The sequence below is a fragment of the Fopius arisanus genome, unplaced genomic scaffold, assembly GCF_000806365.1.
Source record: "Fopius arisanus strain USDA-PBARC FA_bdor unplaced genomic scaffold, ASM80636v1 scaffold00124, whole genome shotgun sequence".
NCBI classification, from domain to species: Eukaryota; Metazoa; Arthropoda; class Insecta; order Hymenoptera; family Braconidae; genus Fopius; species Fopius arisanus.
In genome coordinates this window covers 1-18,810 of record NW_011887863.1, presented here as the reverse complement: position 1 = coordinate 18,810, position 18,810 = coordinate 1, and the positions used below count along the sequence as shown (strand labels likewise).

Here is an 18,810-nt window from a genome sequence, read left to right as displayed (position 1 = left end):
TATATTTATTAATCATATTAACTCGATTAATCCATTGATAATCCTCTATTTTTTCTAATAAATTAATAATAAAATAAACAGACAGCATTGAATTTGGCACAAGTGTCACACAGTTTAAAATTTTGTCACAGTCTTGTCACAAAATTAATCATCTCTCACTCATTAAGTTTCAAAGCAATTGAATAATTATGATAGAAAATTCAAATAAAATAATAGTGGAATATCACTGAGGGTGCGGTTGTGAAAAAATGCAATAAATAAATGTCAGGGGTTAGTGAGGAGGTGAAACAGATATCGGTCTTACTCGAAGATAATTCAGCAATTATCAGACTTTATTCCCAAATTATTGTGGGTTATTGGAGAGAAAAATGTTGGGCTGTTTGGTGGGGGTCGGCGTCTCGCAATACCTTCCTGATGCTCGGCCTCAGAAACTGCCAATCAGTTTCAATTCCGACACCATGAAGACAACTCCTTCTTTGGACATCGTCATTGTTGGGGGTGGACTGGTATAATTTTTTATCGCACTTCATTTTTCACTTTATTAGTGGCGATTTTTAAATTTTTTGCATTTTCAGGTGGGGGGATTGGCTGCATGCGCACTTGCCAAACGGGGACATTCCATTCGGCTCTATGAGTATCGCTCTGGTAATTTTTTTTATCAACTCTGCTTATTCAATCCTACAAAATTACAGAATATTATTATTCTACCAAATCTTTGTAAGTGTTTCCAAGTGTTTTATCAAAAATTGTCAATTTTTAATTATTATAAATCAATTGAATCTAGATCGGATTAATGGCTCGATAACTATACGACGACGACGTTTAATTCGGCTGTTATTGTGTCCAAATCTCACTGATGACACAATATCACAATATCTCTGCAAATTTCATATCTCCTGAAATTATTATTATTATGATTATTATTATTTTTTATTATTATTTTTTTTTTCTAATCATATTTTGGCCTTATATACAAGAGTTCATTTCATCGCTTTCCAAATAATCATCAAGAATTTGCATGAAGAATTTTATAATTGCAATTTGTATTTTCTATTTTCACATGAAGACATCCGAGTGGAAGAATCTAGCGGCCAGTCAATCGACCTCGCCCTATCCGTTCGAGGAAGAGAAGCCCTAAAATTAGTTGGACTTGAAGAGAAAATTGTTAATCATCATGGAATAGCGATGAAAGGGCGAATGTTGCACGGCAAAGACGGAAGTTTGCGAGAAATGATCTACGACAGTGTGAAAAAAAACGTAAGTCAATCATCTGCAATTATTCCCACGCATCATTAATCAATTCAAATAATTGTCATCACTACAATTTATTTTTTTTTTTATTCCAGTGCATTTATTCTGTAAGTCGCAAATATTTGAATCAAGTTCTTCTGGATGGTGAGTTTGTTATTCTTATTGTGTAATTCATCATCTTTACATGCTCTATTATCAATGGAGAATATATTATTTCACGTCTAGTCTAGAAGCCATTCAAAAAGATATCACATTTCACCTGAATAAAATTAAAGCACACTAACACACACCCTCACCCTCTCCACCGACAATCCACCCTGTTCACCTTCTATGGTCATTGAACTCTCCCCTACACCTGAAATCCGATTCGCTTTTGCGGTATTGCAATTCTCACTGCACCCGTTCCTTCAATTATATCAATAACAATATGATATATTGTTTCAAATAATATATTACATTTCATGAATTTGTGCCGTGGCAAATGAATTTTTCAATTCCATCTCGTGGTTTTGATTTTGTGCCACAGCTGCTGATCAATATTCATCGGTGACCCTAATTTTCAATAAAAAATTGATTGACGCTGATTTGGATCATGGAAAACTGAAATTCATTGAGTAAGAAGTGATTTTTTTTCGTTGTTGCTTCACGAGTTTTCATAATGATTCGCTAATTAATTGCTACAGCATAACTGAAAGTGATAACAGTAACATGAATGAAATATTATATATATCATAATAATGTTCAGCACAAATAATCGAGAAATTGTGGAAGTCAATGCTGATTTAATTATTGGCGCTGATGGGGCGTATTCTACCGTGAGAAGAACAATGATGAAACGACCCGGATTTGATTTCTCACAGACTTATATTGAACATGGCTACGTAGAAGTGAATATCCCACCTCGAATGATCGACGAAAAACATTCTAATAAAGGTGTTCAGGTAAGTCCTATTAAAAAAAACCAAAGCACTTTTTTTCAAATGCATTGATGTTTCGATAGTTACTCATTAATCATCTCGTCATATAAATCTCTCTCTGCGATATCTCCATGTGCTGGCAGAAAGGAGAAGAATCACATTTGACCAGACTCAATTTTTTTATTTTACCTTCAATATTTTTCCACCATCTTTACCCATTTCTATTGAGCCTTTTCTTTCAGTTTTTAATAATAATGATTATTGATAAAGATAAATATATTATTACAGTTTTGCATGAGTTCGAAACACCTACACATTTGGCCTCGCGGTAGTTTCATGATGATAGCAATGCCAAACGACGATTACACATTCACCGGAAATTTATTTGCACCTCTCGAGATTTTGAATAGTCTTGATACACCAGAGAAGCTCGTTAAATTTTATGAGCAAGAGTTTCCAGATGTTCTTCCGATAATTGGTAATAAGCAAGCACTGATTGACACGTTCTTCACTGCCAAACCGAAAACACTTATCTCAATTAAATGTAGTCCTTATCATTGCGGTAAGAGTATCATTTTGGGGGACGCTGCCCATGCGATGGTGCCATTTTATGCCCAGGGCATGAACGCTGTAAGTGTGCTTTAGAAAATATATTCTCTAAGTACATTAACCCCAAGTTAATGAGATGAATTTCCCAAATCAATCGGAAATTTATATCAATTCGTGAATTGCAGGCATTTGAGGATGTCGTTCTGCTGGATGAATTATTAGATCATTACAAAGATGACATAAATAAAGCCCTCCCAGCCTTCTCCAGACACAGATGTTCAGATGCCCATGCCATATGCGATCTTGCCATGTATAATTACATCGAGGTAAATTCTCCACAATATGAACGTTTTTTTTTTTATATATAGTAAGAACATATATAATCATTTTGACTCCATATTTTTCATTCTCTTCATATACCATGTACCAATTATTTGAGCGCTCTTGAAAATAATTTCGTTCTCATTTCGCTCATTTGTCACCCAGATGCGTGATTTGGTCATGAGAAAATCGTTCGTTGCCCGAAGAAATCTAGATACAATCCTCCACCGACTCTGGCCCAACAGTTGGCTCCCACTCTACAGCACCATTCACTTCTCTCGCATGAAATTCCGGGATTGCATTGCAAATCGCGAATGGCAGAACAAAGTTTGTTGACTTCACTGCTGACATGTAGGTAGTCTTTGGGCTTTAAACATTTTTATATTTTTTCCATAGGTACTGAGCAGATGTTTATGGTGTCTGGGTCTTCTCACTCTCGCTATTTTCATCGCATCAGCGACTCTTCCCTCCATCGCCTATTGATCGAAGGAAAAAAAAAAATCTATCCTGATAATTATTCAGAGTACCGCCCCCCACATTCCATGGAGTTGTTTCAATGTACGTCCTAATTTTAATTGTTTCGTGCATTTGTCACGCAGAACATATTAAATTAATATTAGAAGATCATTGGAGAGAGTATTTAGAGAAAATACTTCCTACTACAAATAAAGATATTGCAATGAAAAATCATCAAGCTTTATTCATAAACAGTCTTTTTGAAGGCATTTTTTTTTGTATCACTGGATATTGAGTTTGATCTTGTCAGGATTATCCAAATACTTGTGTTTCTCCGTCTCGAAAAACTTGGTCAGCTTTTCCATAAATTCCATGTGGTATTCATCCACTTGTTCCTGCGTTGGGTTGACAATTTTTGGCACCTCTAGAGGAGCACCGACTGAATAAAACTCGAAAGTTAATTATAAACATTATACTAATTGGAGTAATGATCTCAAAACTATTGATATTAGAAGGAAACTTCACTAGAACTTTTCTGTTTGAAAAAGTTCCTCAATTTTTACGCCCTCAAATCAATATATTTCGAGATAAATTGAATTGATCAATGCCTTACGATACGATACCTACGACTGTAACTGGTCTCCTTTGTGGAATAAGCCCAAAGGAATATTGAAAAAATCCTCGACCAACAACAATAATCGGCGCAATGCCAATGGCTTTCCGAATGTAATTCTGAACTTTACCAAGAAATGAATCAGTGCTCAGTTGGATCTGATCATAAAGATCGGTCTCACCGAATGAGAAAACTGGCACTAGGGGCGTCCTAGCAAAAAAAAAAAAGAAATTCAACTCATGAAATCAAGAGAGATTTCTAGTGAAACCATTCAACCACTAGAAGGAAATGCCAAAAGACCCTTTCTCATGGAAAAAACAAAAAATTAATTGGCTATAAAAACGGCACCATAAGATTTGTGCGTAAAATCGACCAATTAAATCGTACTCAAGATAAATTAATTTTTTCTTTTTACCCCGTCTTGAGTGCAACTCTGACAAATCCTTTTCTTCTCTTGAGAACGAGATCATATGTCGAGGGTTTGCACTTGAAGGACTCAGCAGCTCCTCCAACGACCAAAACAACAGCTGTATTTTTTTCATTCTTATCTTTCGGCCGAAGGAGATATTCCAGACTCTCAGAGCAGACGCCACAAGCTCCGAAGCTGTACGCAAATTCCCTGAAGAAAGGTATCCTGAAGTGCTGATCCAGAGTCACCATTCTGGGATCTAATCCCGGAAAAATTCTCTTACAATCAAGATGATCGGTGGAAAATGCTGCAAAAGCCCCGGTTGCCAAGACTCCATGAGGAAATGAACACAATAAATAATTCCTCGACGGTTCTAAATCAACGGTTTTCATCAATTTTACTGGGAAATAAGCGCAGAAATATCGCCACCACAGTGAATTCCTCATCCACAGGATCCACCGGTCACTGCAATCAGAGATCACAAATCAAATAAATAATTTACTGCACAAAATCGGTTGACAATCAATTCTTTTATGGCACTCAATTTATCTGATCTCAAATTATCATACAAGAATCTTTAAAGATCATTAAAAGGTGGATTTTTTTTTCACAATTATTCAATTTTGACATCCCAATGAAAGCTTAGTAATCAATCAAATTTAAATGCAATTCTTTGATCCCTAGTTAAAAGAGAAATTAATAGTAAATGATAATGATTGTTCTGAATGAGTGGGAAATCGAGTGCGATAATTTGATTTTTATTAAGTTTATCTGCTAAACTCTGTTAACTGCTGCTATTTTATTAAATATTACCTGCGTCCCCCTCGTTTGTACGTATCCCAATCGAGGTAGAACATCCAGCATAGGTAAATTAGGGTGATGTATCTTAACCATTCCCCAAATATTAGACAATAAAATGTGATCATCCATCCGATAAAACTGCCAAATGCCAGAGCGCAAAACCACGCAAAAGCAGCTAGAGTTTGTAGACGTCTCTCCAGGGGTACCCTGAGTGGTGCAAATTTCACACCCATCAACTCCATGCGCGAATTCATCCAATCCACAAGTTGTTCTCAACAACTGGCGTTTTTAGCACGAAATATCTTTACGACTTTATAATTAGAACGCGTCACTGGCATTTACGCGTCTCAACACGCTTTCGTCTTCGATCCCTGAAATAAATTTCACTCAAGGCATTTTCTATCAGAATAAAAAATCGCAAATTTCTGCACAAATCATTGATTTTTGCATAATTTATCCGGGGAAAAAATTCGAATGGAACTGAATCTGTTGTTCCATCACGTGTGTAGTGACGCATGTGCCATGTGCCACCTATAGATATGAATAATAAGATACCCAGGTATATAAAAAACTACAGTGAGTGGAAAAAATTCGACAACAAATATTTATATTTGCTCGAAATATAAATATGCATAAAAAATTCAAGTGTATAAATAACAAAAATATAAACTCACCAGTTTGTCTTTTTTTTTTTTTTTTTCTTTTTTTCTTCCTAGAATAGAGAATCCTTGAAATTATTGCTGGATACCTCGGGTTATTATTATCTTATCATTCAGCGGATGGAACGACCACTGAATGCCCGAAGCGGGACCGAAACGGAAAAATGGGCCCCGTATCTCGCGGTCGAGTTGAAAATACGTCACACGACTCTGCTTAATCTCAAAGTCTGGATTATCAATGGGGACAATTTTATTGAGTCTAAAGATTGAGTACGAGAAATGTATGGGTCGCACGCAGAATTGTAAATGTCTAGTTGTTTTGCGAATTTCGCATGATCGTAAAACGCAATTATCCAACTTACAGGATAATGCAGAATTATTGAAGTTATTGCATAATGTAGGATAGGAAGACACGGGAAAATTTTTTTTTTCCACCTTGCAATGAGAATTTTACAAGTGTCAGACTGTTATTTTCAGCTATACATTTTCTCCTAGAAAAGGAGCAATAATGAAATTTTTCATTTTGCATTTTTAGCAATTTTTCCACCATTTTGAGAATAAAACATGAAATTAATCCAGTGAAATATTTTTAAATCAATTTATTTATTTTTCTTCTAGAATAAATGTTGTGTTTTTAATTAATTCATATCCTTCTCAATTAATAATCACCGCTTTTCTATACAATATACATTATTTATAATTCGAAATAACAACAATGTCAAAATGTGAAGAGGAAAAAAAATTGTACTATTTTTATATGTCACTCTCTCATGCAATCATTCACATATACAACCTAAGAAAGTTAATGACAACTGCAAACACGTAATCATTTATCAACGAGCAATGGAATTATTTGTAATTTCATGGGAACAATAATTTTAAAAAATTCAAATACAACCAATGGATGCATAACAAAAAAAAAATATATACGTCAAGATGGAAAATTTATATTTCATGGAAAACTATCCTTATTCTTAAACGATCATGAACTTTCAATTGATGGAAATGAGTTCGAGATCATAAATATGTAACAATCGATGGATTGTCAAATTGATCGAGTTGCAATTAGGTCGAGTTAAATGAAAGTTCAATCTGTAGACCTGATATTTGTTTATAAATTTACGGGGTTTTCTCTGAGTGTTTCACCTTCAATCGATATTTCCATGAGCTAATGAATTGATTAATCGAAATTTGTCAATTAATCACTGGAATGAGAAAATTCTGAGAGTCTAATTACCAATGAATTTGAAATAACGTATGAAAAAAAGGGAAAAAAACGACCATTGAACCTGACGGTTTTCCATCAAAATTCCATTCAAGTTCTGGTCAAATTTCTTTGAGAAAGTGTCAAGTTTTAAGAGTTAATTAAGTATTAATAAGCCAACTAAATCAACTTGTCCCACTGGGACAACAAATTTATCTTGTTGTTTCAATTAATTAAGGATATCAAAAGAATAAAGTAATGACTGTGACAGACAAAAATCAGTCGATTGGCCAACATAAACGCGAGACGCATTTTATATATTAATTAATAGTATTTCTCTCTTTAACTTTATTTCATTAATCGTCAACAACGGCGCGGCCACTACGAATAAGTGGCGCCAAGCTCTTTTTACATTTTCCATGCTGCTTTACCGAGCCAATTGTTATTTTTTAATGAAATCACTTCAATGAAGTTCAAATTAAAATATATTTTAGTTGAATTCTTTTATGCCATCGGTGCCCGTAATCACGCGATTCTAACCTCGCTTCGCTCGGTTAAATCGCGGATTCCGGGCGCAATGACATAAAATTTTGTATGAAACGCGTGCGTAATATATTTTTCGACTCGTGGGATTGTAAAACTCGCCTTCGGCTCGTGTTACAAACCTCCCACGAGTCAAAAAATATATTCCGCACGTGTTGCATAATATACTATTTTTTTTTATACTGTTATTATCAATCTGTGTTATAATAGAATCGTCGAGAAATCAATGAAAATAAACAGAAATTTAATGAAATCCTTCAAATAGAAATTCAGAATTTTTCTTCTGGAAATTCATGTCACTCTACAAAATCTCATTGTCAAATTGGTAATCATTTGTATTATTTCTCTCCCAAAAATCCATCTAAACTTCATTCTCTAAATTAATTAGACGTCTCCGCACACATTTACATAATAAACCCTTCAATTCCGGATTCATCTACTTCAATTTCAACTCCAACTCCGGGTGAACGCTGTAATAGCAAAGTCAATTAATAAAATATTGATGATGTACAACTCAATTGCATAGACTCTTTTTTTCAACGTTTATCTTCAGGTGTGTTTAATACCATTTGTATTTCACTATAACCACAATATTGCCACGCGGTTTTTATGTAATTTCCATAACACAGCGACAAATTACCCACCCCAGCCCATCTACACTCTATAGGTAATCTAAGATATTGACGACGTGCACATCTTTGTTTTGTTGAAAAAAATGAGGTCATACTGTTAGAGCTACAACAACGAACGTTTCCAGGGTAACTCCATTTTTTTCATTGCACCTTATTCATTTATTTGTTTATTTATTTATTTATTTATTTATTTATTCATTCATTTATTTATTTATTTATTTATTTATTTTTTGATAAAATGAGGCTCGCGCAACGTCACAAAAATACTGATTCACCGATATTGCTTGGCAGTCAATAATATTTAATTTTTATCTAATTCTTTAAACGTTTGTGTCTATCAGCTAATGGTTTTAGTCGATGATATTGGGTTTTTGCATAAGACCAAATTTGCTCTTCAAATTCCAATGTCAAAACTTTAAAAAAAATTACCGCTAATATCTAGCAATATATAATAACAATAATTGAAAATAATAATTGATAGTTATAATAATTACAATTGTTTTCTTCGTGATGAGAGATATTTTCAATATTTGGTAAATGTGGGGTTTAGGTCCACCAAAAAACAAAAATCATTGAAATGTGATGTTCTTTTGTTAACATGTGGTGTCTTTAGCGGTGTATTAAATGTCATATCTCCCACACTTATTCTTTCCGGATAAAAAGGTGATCAGATCCTTAATCATGTGATGGAAACCCTTTCAACTAAATAAAAAACATCCAGAATGGTTTGGTGGACCTGAACTACACATTTACCAAATATTCCATTGATTATTGAATTACGAATATTTGAAAAATTTCTCAATTGCAAATTTTTCTTGAAAACTCACTCATTATTTTTAATGTATTATTGTTATAATAATTGTTGGTTGTCCCATACAAGAAGCCAATAATGTCGAGGAAGGTCAGAATGCTCTACTCGTCACATCCTCCAGCGAAGGAATCTTAATTAACCAAGTCTAAATCGTTATGTTTCTAATTTGGACAATACCTGGGGATAATATTGGGAGGGTGAAAAAATGGTGTTTCACGGTTATTCGGTTCTCTCTTCGCGTGCAAAGGCAAATTCAAAGGCGACGCGGACATTATTAAATTTACGGGAGTTTTTTTTTTTTTTATATATATATATATATGAAGTGGGAATTTTTATTTTATTGTTGTCACCTCATAGCGGTTACGTTAACGACGAGGGGGACTGGTCTGGCTGGTAATATCTCATTCCGTTTATCTGTAAAATGCACAGATTATTAGAATGGAAAAACTGGTAGTATCCAACAAGGAATTTTTAAATGATTCATAGAATTTCATGAAAAAATAAAAAAAAAACAAGCAAATTCACTATAAAATAATCAATTATTCCTCTTAAACTCTTCATTAGTTGCGCCATTGAGATGAATAACAGAAAATATCAGCAGAATTTTGAATAGAGATCCGATAAAATTGTGCAATGAATTCGATAGGTTTTTTTTTTTTTAATTCAATTATTCAAGTGAAACTTCTTTGGCGAAAGTAGTGAAATAAAACATGGTCACGAGAATGGAGAGTGAAAGTAACGCAATCAACGTGACATGAAAATGACATATCATGAAAATACTCACCGTCATATCATATTCGGTGATATAAGCTGGAATTTCCAATTGATCCGGTGACATGACTTCATACAGGTATTCGACACCTGGCAGATTATGAACTTTTTGCTTGATGGCAGGTGCCATGAAGGTCGTGAACCACCACGTCATCATCTGAAGTCATCCCAAGAAAATTGATCAAATGCTATAATCAGTTCTTTTGGTAAAAAGTAATTGGACACTTGAAATTCAAAAAAATTTCGTTCTCCGAGTACTCGATTTGCTCGGCAATTTTTGTAATTTTTTTCCCACCGTGCAAATTACACTTGAATGTTTCACCGTTTGAGTCACAAGGTCAGCAATTACAACGCAAATTGCTCTTTTATCACTCGTGAGAAATCTTCTCGTAATAAATTAGAGTTTCCTGTGGCATTTCATCGGTTTACCGTATAAATTTTTTATGATTTTTATGATGAATATTTACGAACCTTGGTCCAGAAGGTGGGATGAACGATGTAAAAATGTTTGAGATGCTTCTTATATCTGAAAATAAAATCATAAAGCCATAAATCACTGGCTCAACTCAGTGGCATTTGTTTAATCAACTTAGTACACAAATTTCAGTAGTGAGGATTTTCTATTCATGTCTGAGGAACTCAATAAACTTAGTAATTCAGGGTGGTGGAGTCGAAAATTTCTTGGTAAATACGTCTACCCACGTCACTTGACGCACATGACGTACAAAATATAATCCGTCATACATATATTTGTTTTTTTTTTCAATGTTTTCATTTATAATTATAACGTGAGCATTGGTATCCTCATTGAAAAAAAAAAATTATAAAAAAGAAACGGGGAAAAACAACAACAAATACATAAAATATCAATGTAAAAACAGAAACAGCTGGAATTTAATTATTATAGTGTTATGTGAAGCTGAATTTTAATTAAGGGGGGATAAGAGGAAGTGAATAAATATTCATTAAACTTTATCTTCATTTCTGGTTCTCTCGATGAGTAAAATAGATAAATAGTAGATTATAGGATAGGAATTTATAATTATTGAACTGGCTTAGGTTTTTCATAAAATGAATTTCTTTGAAAACTCAAAGGGGGGAAATAAAATTATCATGAAATTGTAACATGCCAACTCACTTGTAAGGAAGCACATTGTACACTTCTCTCAGCCAATGAAAACTTGGATAGTTGTTGCTTGTTGTTAAAGTATGAAAGTAGGCTATGACGTAGTCACCCTTGACAATTGGATCCAGTAACTGAATCAAGTAGAGTAAGGCCTGGGAAATCGATAGCTTATATGTAATATCGAGTATGAATACGTATGAATAATATATGAATGAATTGAATTTTTTCAACGTCGCAATACAAAACCAATGGATTTTTTTTATGACTAAATATGTGTTTATCAATGTTTTGATTAACTATCTGCGGACAGATATGATGTGTGGTGTTATGCATGAATTTATCTGAATTCAAGTTGTCTTTAAACACAAATACATGAATACCTCATTGAATACTTCAATGAGGTATTCGTTGGGTGAGTTTCAAAATTTCAACTTTTTTTTCTTTACCCGTCACGTGAAATCAATCTTTTGGGACATATTTGGGAGATACATGCTAATTAATTTGTTTATAAATGATGTGAACGGGCAAATCCGATCGATAATTAATGAAAATATCTGGAGAAGGAAGGATATAGTGATTTTTCCTCAATTTGCTCTTGAATACGTAAACAGAAGTATATGAATCTCAGAACATCGCCCTTGAATCCAGCTAGATTCCGTTAATCTTTATTCAATTGTGTTCCCAGTATTTATACCTGTATTTAAAGAACAATAAGTTATGAAACTCCAAACAATGCATGAGGAAATATTGATATGATCAAATGACTGCCAGCATTGTCAATGCAAGTTAATATCATTGAGATTGTTAACTATGTTGCTTATTATTCCCTTACAAATCAAGTGGAAGTTCTGCTGGACAAATGAAAGATAAAATAACACCAAGTAGAAGTAATTGATTGCTCATTCAATTAACTCTGACAAAGTTCTTTGATTATCGTACCGAAATTGTATATTTAGACATGATAATAGCAGCATAAACTTTAACGTCTCGTACTCCTCTATTTTTGTATCACCGAGGGAATATCGATCCTGAGTTCGTGACGCTCTGAGTAAATTGTAACCGACCTATAATCCAAAGAGGTCACCCAACTGGCATCAACCCCTCTCATTCACGTCACGTGTCTCATTCCCAATCCCATAAATATCGACTTTACCCCGATGTAATGTGAAATCAATATATTCGCATTGATTACCTTATCGAGACTAATTTTCGTGGCTGGAAACCACTTTCCCACGAAGACGATCACTGGTCTTCCCCGTCTATCAACTCCACTCTGGTACAGACAACCGATTCCAGATACTTCAGTCAAATCCTCCGTCTTGGCCCTCCGTAACAATCTTTCGTACCTAAAATTACATCAAGTTACACAAAACAATGAAAATCCATCTGATCTGAATTAATTAAAACTTTATTAATTAAAATATCACTGGAATTAATCTCCACGCCCCAGATTAATCGTCATGCTTCAATTGGCAATTGCCCCACACCCTTACCCCATTTTCCCATTTCCCCATTTCCCCCCCCCCCCCTTTTTGTAATAGTACATCAATATTTTTCTCCACGCGATTAAAATCACTCACTCCCTCACAATTCATAAATTTCTGAGTAATTCAAAACCGATAGTGAGCGATTTGAATGATTTTTAAAACACACCCACCATTCAAGTCGAAAATCATTCCTCGATTATTCATGTCGACCGATTCTTGACGGATAAATAATAATAAAAGCATTTGGGGGATATCGAGCGATTTAAGGTCAAGAGCACGTCAACTTTTAATTTAGCTAATTAACGCACCGGGGCTGTAGTCGCAAGGTCAATGGACCTTATAGTCGTGAGGTTTCGAACATGGATCATGGAAAGACGACCAATTGATATCCATCGACGAGCGATAAATAATAATTGTTGCTAATAGAGAGAAATGGATGAAATCGTATTGGGCCTATACTATACGATTGGCCATTTTTAGGTAAGACCCACCGATCCTCATCGTCATCCTCGTCCAGTCGAACATCCGTCATGTCAATCATCACCATTTTATCGAATATTATTTACTCAGCAAATACTATTGCCACAGATGGAAAATTCACTGAGATTTAATAGCAAATTTAAGATGAGATGAGCTGATTGTTCAACCAAATTGCGATATGACTCTATAAAAAAAAAAAATACTTGGTGAAAGCCACGAAAGAGCTATTCGTCTTCTGCGCCTTCCCGAAAGTGACTGACTCGATGGTCGCGCTTGCGCTCGTTATGAAAGTTTAAGTTGAAAAAGCCCCGACCAAATGACGTCCAATCGACGTTCAAGCGCCGACGTAGAAGTCTGCGTCATTAGAGAAAGAGATGATTGTTGGAACGCAATAGAGCAATTGGTTAATTCGGGCAATATATTGGGAATCATTCTGAAAAGAATTGATTGATTGATTGATTGATTGATTGATTGAATCACCGATCAATCTGGAAGGCTTCCCTCCACCACCTCCTGGAACTTATCATCACGCTGACGTGAAGAAATAGGCTGTTTTTTGAGTTTTATCATTATTCAATTATTCAGCTGGCATTATCGTTCCGTCCTTCTTTTGGATTTCATCAAAAAATTTTATGGATATTCAAAAAATTTGGAAAAATGTACAAAAAACTGACAAGTCAAGTGTTGAATAATTCTTCTATTGGTATAAAAGCAACTTTTCCCTCACCAACCAATTGTAGAGTACTAGAGTAATTCGATCTTGAAAAAAATTAAAATAAAAATAGAAGAAATTTGATTTATAAAAGAATAATAAAAATAATAATGAATGACTCAGTAAAATATTTAAAGAGGTTGAATAATGGAGACAACCAGACAATTTCCGCAGACTTTTTTGCTAAACAATAATTATTTATAATAAATCCTCCCATTTGAATATTCAGAATGGCTTGAACTGTTTTATCATTTAGGACGCGGAATTTTACAAAATAAACCGAGAACTCGTGTCAGATGGTGGTCATTAGAATGGAAATAAAGCTGAATCTATCAGGGAAAATGAAGAAAAGTGATAAAAGAAAATTGCTGATGGACTCACCTCTCCTTCTGCTGCATCTGCTTGAGCATTATGTCAGCGAGTGGATCAGTAAGTGGTCTTTCACCCAATAACCGCTGTCTATCCAAATCCCCTTGCATTTGGGTGAAGGCATGTTCACTGAGATTCACTGATGTATCCAACTGACTTGATAATTCAATAGTCTCGTCACCTGTGAAATATCCAATTAAATACATAAGTCCCATAAATGATACCAATTTAAATTCACTCTAAACTATAGGGATCCCTTAATTACGTATTATTATGATTACTGAAGTTATTACTTGATCATATTATTCGGTTGTACAATACTTTTGGTGCAAGTCACTATTTTTAAAAATTTATTTCATTATGAAAGAAGAATCAATGAGGGAAAAAAGTTGTTAAAACTTTTCTTTGAATCTGTTTGAAATAAAAATAATGGATTTTATGAAAAAATAGTAAATGAATAAATAAATAAAACAACTAGCGAGTGATTATTCATTTAATTTTCCATATATCCAGAAAAATTTCAGAAGAAACATTCATCTCAAAATATTCCAGTAAAGTACTTGTAAAAGTACTTGTTCATTGTATTCTTATTGCATTTTTAGTTCAAACAGTATCACTCTCAATAACTGAACCACCGAATGAATTAAAATAAAAAGTGAATCAATTCGATAAAAATTCGATTTAGAAGACAATGATAAAGAAAATTCTATTTTTATAAAAAAATATACGATTTCTTGGAAAGACTAATAACCATAATAATTCAAGTACGATGAAAAATGAAAACCTAATAACAAAAGATTTTTCAGTTACGGCAGAAAGAATTTTTTTTTTTACTCCAAATTGAAATAAATCGAAATTTATGGATTCTAGAAGAAAACATGAAGCGATTATTTTTGTAAGGAGCTTAACGAGCTTAACATAATTATCTAGAAAAACTGTCTGATTAAAGCGAAATAGAATTTACCATGAAGTGTATGTTGTGGATTATCAATAATTCGTATCTGTCGATCTGGCAGCATAGGCTCCCCATCAGACCCCCCAATATCGCTTGGTAACTGCCAGCAGGCATTCTCCTGTTCCTCAATAGTTCTCGGAAAATAAAGGGGCAGGAGAACTTGATAAATGCCCAAATTACATGGCTCTAGTACGAAGACAATGCATGATATCGTATCACTGAATTGCTCTAGAAATCTTCGCACTGTACGTAGTGCAATGTGTGCACCAGCATCTGGTGGATAATTTCGTCTCACTGAATTAATAACGGGTAGTGCAATAGTGCGCAGTCCAAGCTCACGGGATTTTTGGAGAACATTTCGGTAACAACAGTGAAGAGTATTTTGAGCTGCCGTCTGGTATTTAACGTTGTAGATCGGCCCAACTGTATGAATTATATAGCGAGCTGAAAGATTGTGAGCTTGAGTCACTTTTACTTCACCAGTTCTGCATTCTGTAATCATTCGGAAGATTTTTATGATTATTATAACATCACATGGGTAAAATTGACTATTCAAATTAGTTAAATTAGTCCGCTGGAATAATTACTAATGAATTATTTATTTATTTATAATTTTACCATTGACTTCGTTATCAATTTCAATACTGAGTGCTGGACCCGCTTTGGTGAATATTCTTTGGCACGTTGGACTATTGTCGTCCATTGTCTCATTGGTTGGATTCACTACAGCGTCTACTTGTAAAATCGATATATCTCCAGTCCTTTAATTAAAAAAAGTTGGCATTCTGTATAATATTGTAAGACACGGTGAAAAGTCATTTTGATCTATTGAAATGGTGATTGGGATGTGAGAGAGATGTTGCGCCTGTGAATTTTGTGGCTACTAGGTCGAATAATAATGATTTATTATGATAAATAAAGTCGAAATCAGCTGCATCGCAATGGGGATATAAATGGATACATTCGTATTATTTCTCACCATAATGCAATTTTGCAATTTATAAGTGATTGACAAGGAAACGGTGAGTTCGTATGGTGTGTCGGCTCCATCAACGAATTGGAATAGTCCGTGTAATGATGCTGTATCGGTATGTCCGACCATCTCGGTAATGTCTTCACATCGACAATTTCAGGGGCAATATCCAGGGCTTCCATCAGCCTCATTCAGCTATAACGTAACAATAAAAAAAAATGTCAGACCATCGACAACTCCATTAACCCAATCTTGCAATTAAATTTTAAGTTTCGTATGACGCCACAGCTGCCATACACTGACGCAAGGAAAAAAAAAAGGAAAGGACGCACAGGAAAAATGCCGAACAAATGCTATTAGAGTTTTATAAACTCGCCATTTCCGGATAGAAAATTTTTCCCTGCAAATATGTGAATGATGACAATTCTTTTTTTTTGCCAATGAAAAGATTAAATTTTTTTTTCGACTGATTTTAGGAGAAAAAATTTCCATAGCGATTCCATTGCCAAACGATTTGATGAAAAATGTCAAGTTCAAATTATTACACTTACGACAATGAATCATTAGAGATCTGTGACTCATCGGTTTTCAAACAAGCAATTCACTGGCATTTTTCCCTTGGAAAAATGAAGATAATACGAATAATAAATAGCTTGAAGGCCGGAAAAAGAACATGAACATTTAACCAATAATTTTCTCCCACCGAGTGCACAAGTACAATAAAAAAAAAAAATCTCCCACAAAAATAAGTGAAACACCGAAAGATTCCACAGTAAAAATAAAAAGTCGGACACAATAGATATCCAGAAACCCCTCAATAATTCAATTATCTAACCTAAAAACCCTTGAATCTACTGTCACGCGCGCCATATCTAAATCAGCTGTTCTCAAGTCCACAGAGGAGGTTCCCCCCACCAGTTCCATAATCGAGCTCCAAAATGGTAAAATTTCAAAATCTTCGGGTCCGAAAACAGCAATGGAGGGGTTAAAAATTCCCTGAAAAACCACGAAACACAGATGAATTCCAAGAAGCTGAAGGGCATGGAGAAATATTTATGAGAGAATAATTGATTGGAATTCAATTAGAATATCTCTTTAGGAAGCACTACCACCCGAAAAATTTCCCCTGATGATTGATCCTGGCGGTTTTAGGGAGTGAATAACTATTTTACTTATTTACCTTTTTTTACCGAAAAATTAGAGGTTAAAATGTTGATTGGCTCTTGGCCTTTTTGTGATGGTTGTCTTAACGTTGAGTTTGACGTGTTCAAATCCGATGTCTAGCACCTACTGCGCTAGATTCTGTTAAAACCATGTGAATATGTGTCATTTTGAAATTGTGTGGGTGGACGCGCCCGCGCACAAACGACAATACAATTGTCTGTATGTGAGGCCTTTGTCAAGTTAACGAATTGTTATTTATCATACAATTGGTGTTATTATGTACTCATTTGGAGCGATCATTGTGTTTTTACCTCTATTGACATCTCCACAATTTTTTGATATATGATGTGAGTTTTGTTTTACCTAGTGCTATTTTTTCATCTTTTCCCGGTCGGGTTTTTCACTGTCTTTTCTTTATTTTTTTTCTTAAAATACATCCTTGAAACAAATTTTCCTAATCATTAGTGTTAATTGAGTTAATTGAGAGCTGGAAAAAAATTTAGGTTGAAGATGTTTAATAAAAATTGAGAGCGAATTGAAATAAGAACAATTTCAATAACGATTTTTCCAGAATTACGAAACAATGTTTTTCATCTTTCATTTAATCTCGGTGTGCAGTTTATATGTTGTATCTCATTGCGAGGAAATAAGTTGATAACTGTTAATTTTCTTTTATCGAAGGTATCGTAATAATCCGAAACCCTCCTAAGAACGATAATGTACCACCCGGGGCTTCTCAGTCGATTTTCCCCCCCAAATATCCACACAAAAACTAAACAATTTCTGTCTATACTATATATTATATTCCATGTTATCAAGTTAATCCAACACACGAGCACACCCAGTATATTTTTACCGGACGATTGGTAGAGATAATCGATAAGATTATCACTATCTCCCATAAGGTGCAAATAAATGAGTCGTCAAATGGTGAGATTATCATATCCTTGAAATCGACACCTCACAAATACTTGATCACATTTACTCTAACTAAATTTTCATTATCGAATGGTTGAACGTTGCTCTCACCGACAATTGAAACACAAACAACCGTTTCCATTTCATACAATTTTTATTTAACCATCCTCAACAGATCGACTGAAATTTCCAAAGGCAAAAAAAACAACACTTACGATTTGGCGAGAATGTAACAGGAAACCTTTACCGTCGCAGTTCAAACTACAAATTTCATTTTATTTATTCTTTATTTTATTTATTTATTTATCAGAACACGACCTCATCCTCTGGTTCCGCGATTACCAATGGAACGGATTCCGATATCGGAGAACAAATAGAATTTCAAGGGAACCGCGAGCTAAGTCTTTCAATTCAAGTTAGTGACTGGTTTATTCAGTACTGCGCGGGGATTCGCGTATTTTTCAGGGGTTTTTATGCGATTGGGTGACCGGCATATGAGAGAGTGGGCAAAACTCGTTGGAGAGGTGAAAATATGCCGAGTTACAGCAGGAAAACTTCAAAGAAAAAATTCACCATTCAAAATTCCAGGAAAAGGTGAATGGATCTGAGTTACGGAGGCCCCCGCGAGTCATAATAAGCGTGAACTAGCCCTCGGGGCGTGATTTTTAATTTTTTTCACTTTTTCACCA

At 34.5% G+C, this 18,810-nt stretch overlaps 3 protein-coding genes across 9 annotated transcripts; 1 reads left to right on the top strand and 2 right to left on the bottom strand.

The window, feature by feature from the left end:
* Window positions 1-261: 261 nt before the first annotated feature.
* Window positions 262-3,559, top strand: cn (Kynurenine 3-monooxygenase cn). Its single transcript, XM_011313489.1, has 10 exons — window positions 262-506; window positions 576-645; window positions 1,067-1,257; window positions 1,347-1,395; window positions 1,778-1,865; window positions 1,997-2,192; window positions 2,457-2,798; window positions 2,903-3,043; window positions 3,204-3,365; window positions 3,435-3,559. The coding sequence occupies exons 1-10, from the start codon at window positions 369-371 to the stop codon at window positions 3,519-3,521; spliced, it is 1,464 nt and encodes a 487-aa protein (XP_011311791.1). The 5' UTR covers window positions 262-368; the 3' UTR covers window positions 3,522-3,559.
* Window positions 3,560-3,712: 153 nt separating this feature from the next.
* Window positions 3,713-6,083, bottom strand: LOC105271757 (2-acylglycerol O-acyltransferase 2-A). Of its 3 annotated transcripts, none has more exons than XM_011313487.1 (5): window positions 5,992-6,083; window positions 5,330-5,688; window positions 4,523-4,981; window positions 4,118-4,317; window positions 3,713-3,933 (listed from the first exon to the last, which is right to left on the bottom strand). In XM_011313487.1, the coding sequence occupies exons 2-5, from the start codon at window positions 5,569-5,571 to the stop codon at window positions 3,776-3,778; spliced, it is 1,059 nt and encodes a 352-aa protein (XP_011311789.1). In that variant the 5' UTR covers window positions 5,572-5,688; window positions 5,992-6,083; the 3' UTR covers window positions 3,713-3,775. The 3 variants fall into 3 exon arrangements, with proteins under 3 accessions (XP_011311789.1, XP_011311787.1, XP_011311790.1); XM_011313485.1 differs by having other exon boundaries at window positions 3,713-3,943; window positions 4,122-4,317; XM_011313488.1 differs by having other exon boundaries at window positions 3,829-3,933; window positions 4,122-4,317.
* A 1,749-nt stretch (window positions 6,084-7,832) lies between these two features.
* On the bottom strand, window positions 7,833-18,521 carry Gdap2 (ganglioside induced differentiation associated protein 2). Of its 5 annotated transcripts, none has more exons than XM_011313484.1 (11): window positions 17,220-17,346; window positions 16,046-16,234; window positions 15,685-15,827; window positions 15,076-15,558; window positions 14,124-14,292; window positions 12,256-12,409; window positions 11,076-11,215; window positions 10,409-10,463; window positions 9,951-10,094; window positions 9,517-9,580; window positions 7,833-8,193 (listed from the first exon to the last, which is right to left on the bottom strand). In XM_011313484.1, exons 2-10 carry the CDS (start codon window positions 16,228-16,230, stop codon window positions 9,527-9,529), a joined length of 1,527 nt encoding a protein of 508 aa, XP_011311786.1. In that variant the 5' UTR covers window positions 16,231-16,234; window positions 17,220-17,346; the 3' UTR covers window positions 7,833-8,193; window positions 9,517-9,526. The 5 variants fall into 5 exon arrangements, with proteins under 5 accessions (XP_011311786.1, XP_011311783.1, XP_011311785.1 ...); XM_011313481.1 differs by lacking the exon at window positions 7,833-8,193 and adding an exon at window positions 16,875-17,035 and having other exon boundaries at window positions 9,137-9,580; window positions 17,220-17,345; XM_011313483.1 differs by lacking the exons at window positions 7,833-8,193; window positions 17,220-17,346 and adding an exon at window positions 18,337-18,521 and having other exon boundaries at window positions 9,137-9,580.
* Between the last annotated feature and the right edge of the window lie 289 nt (window positions 18,522-18,810).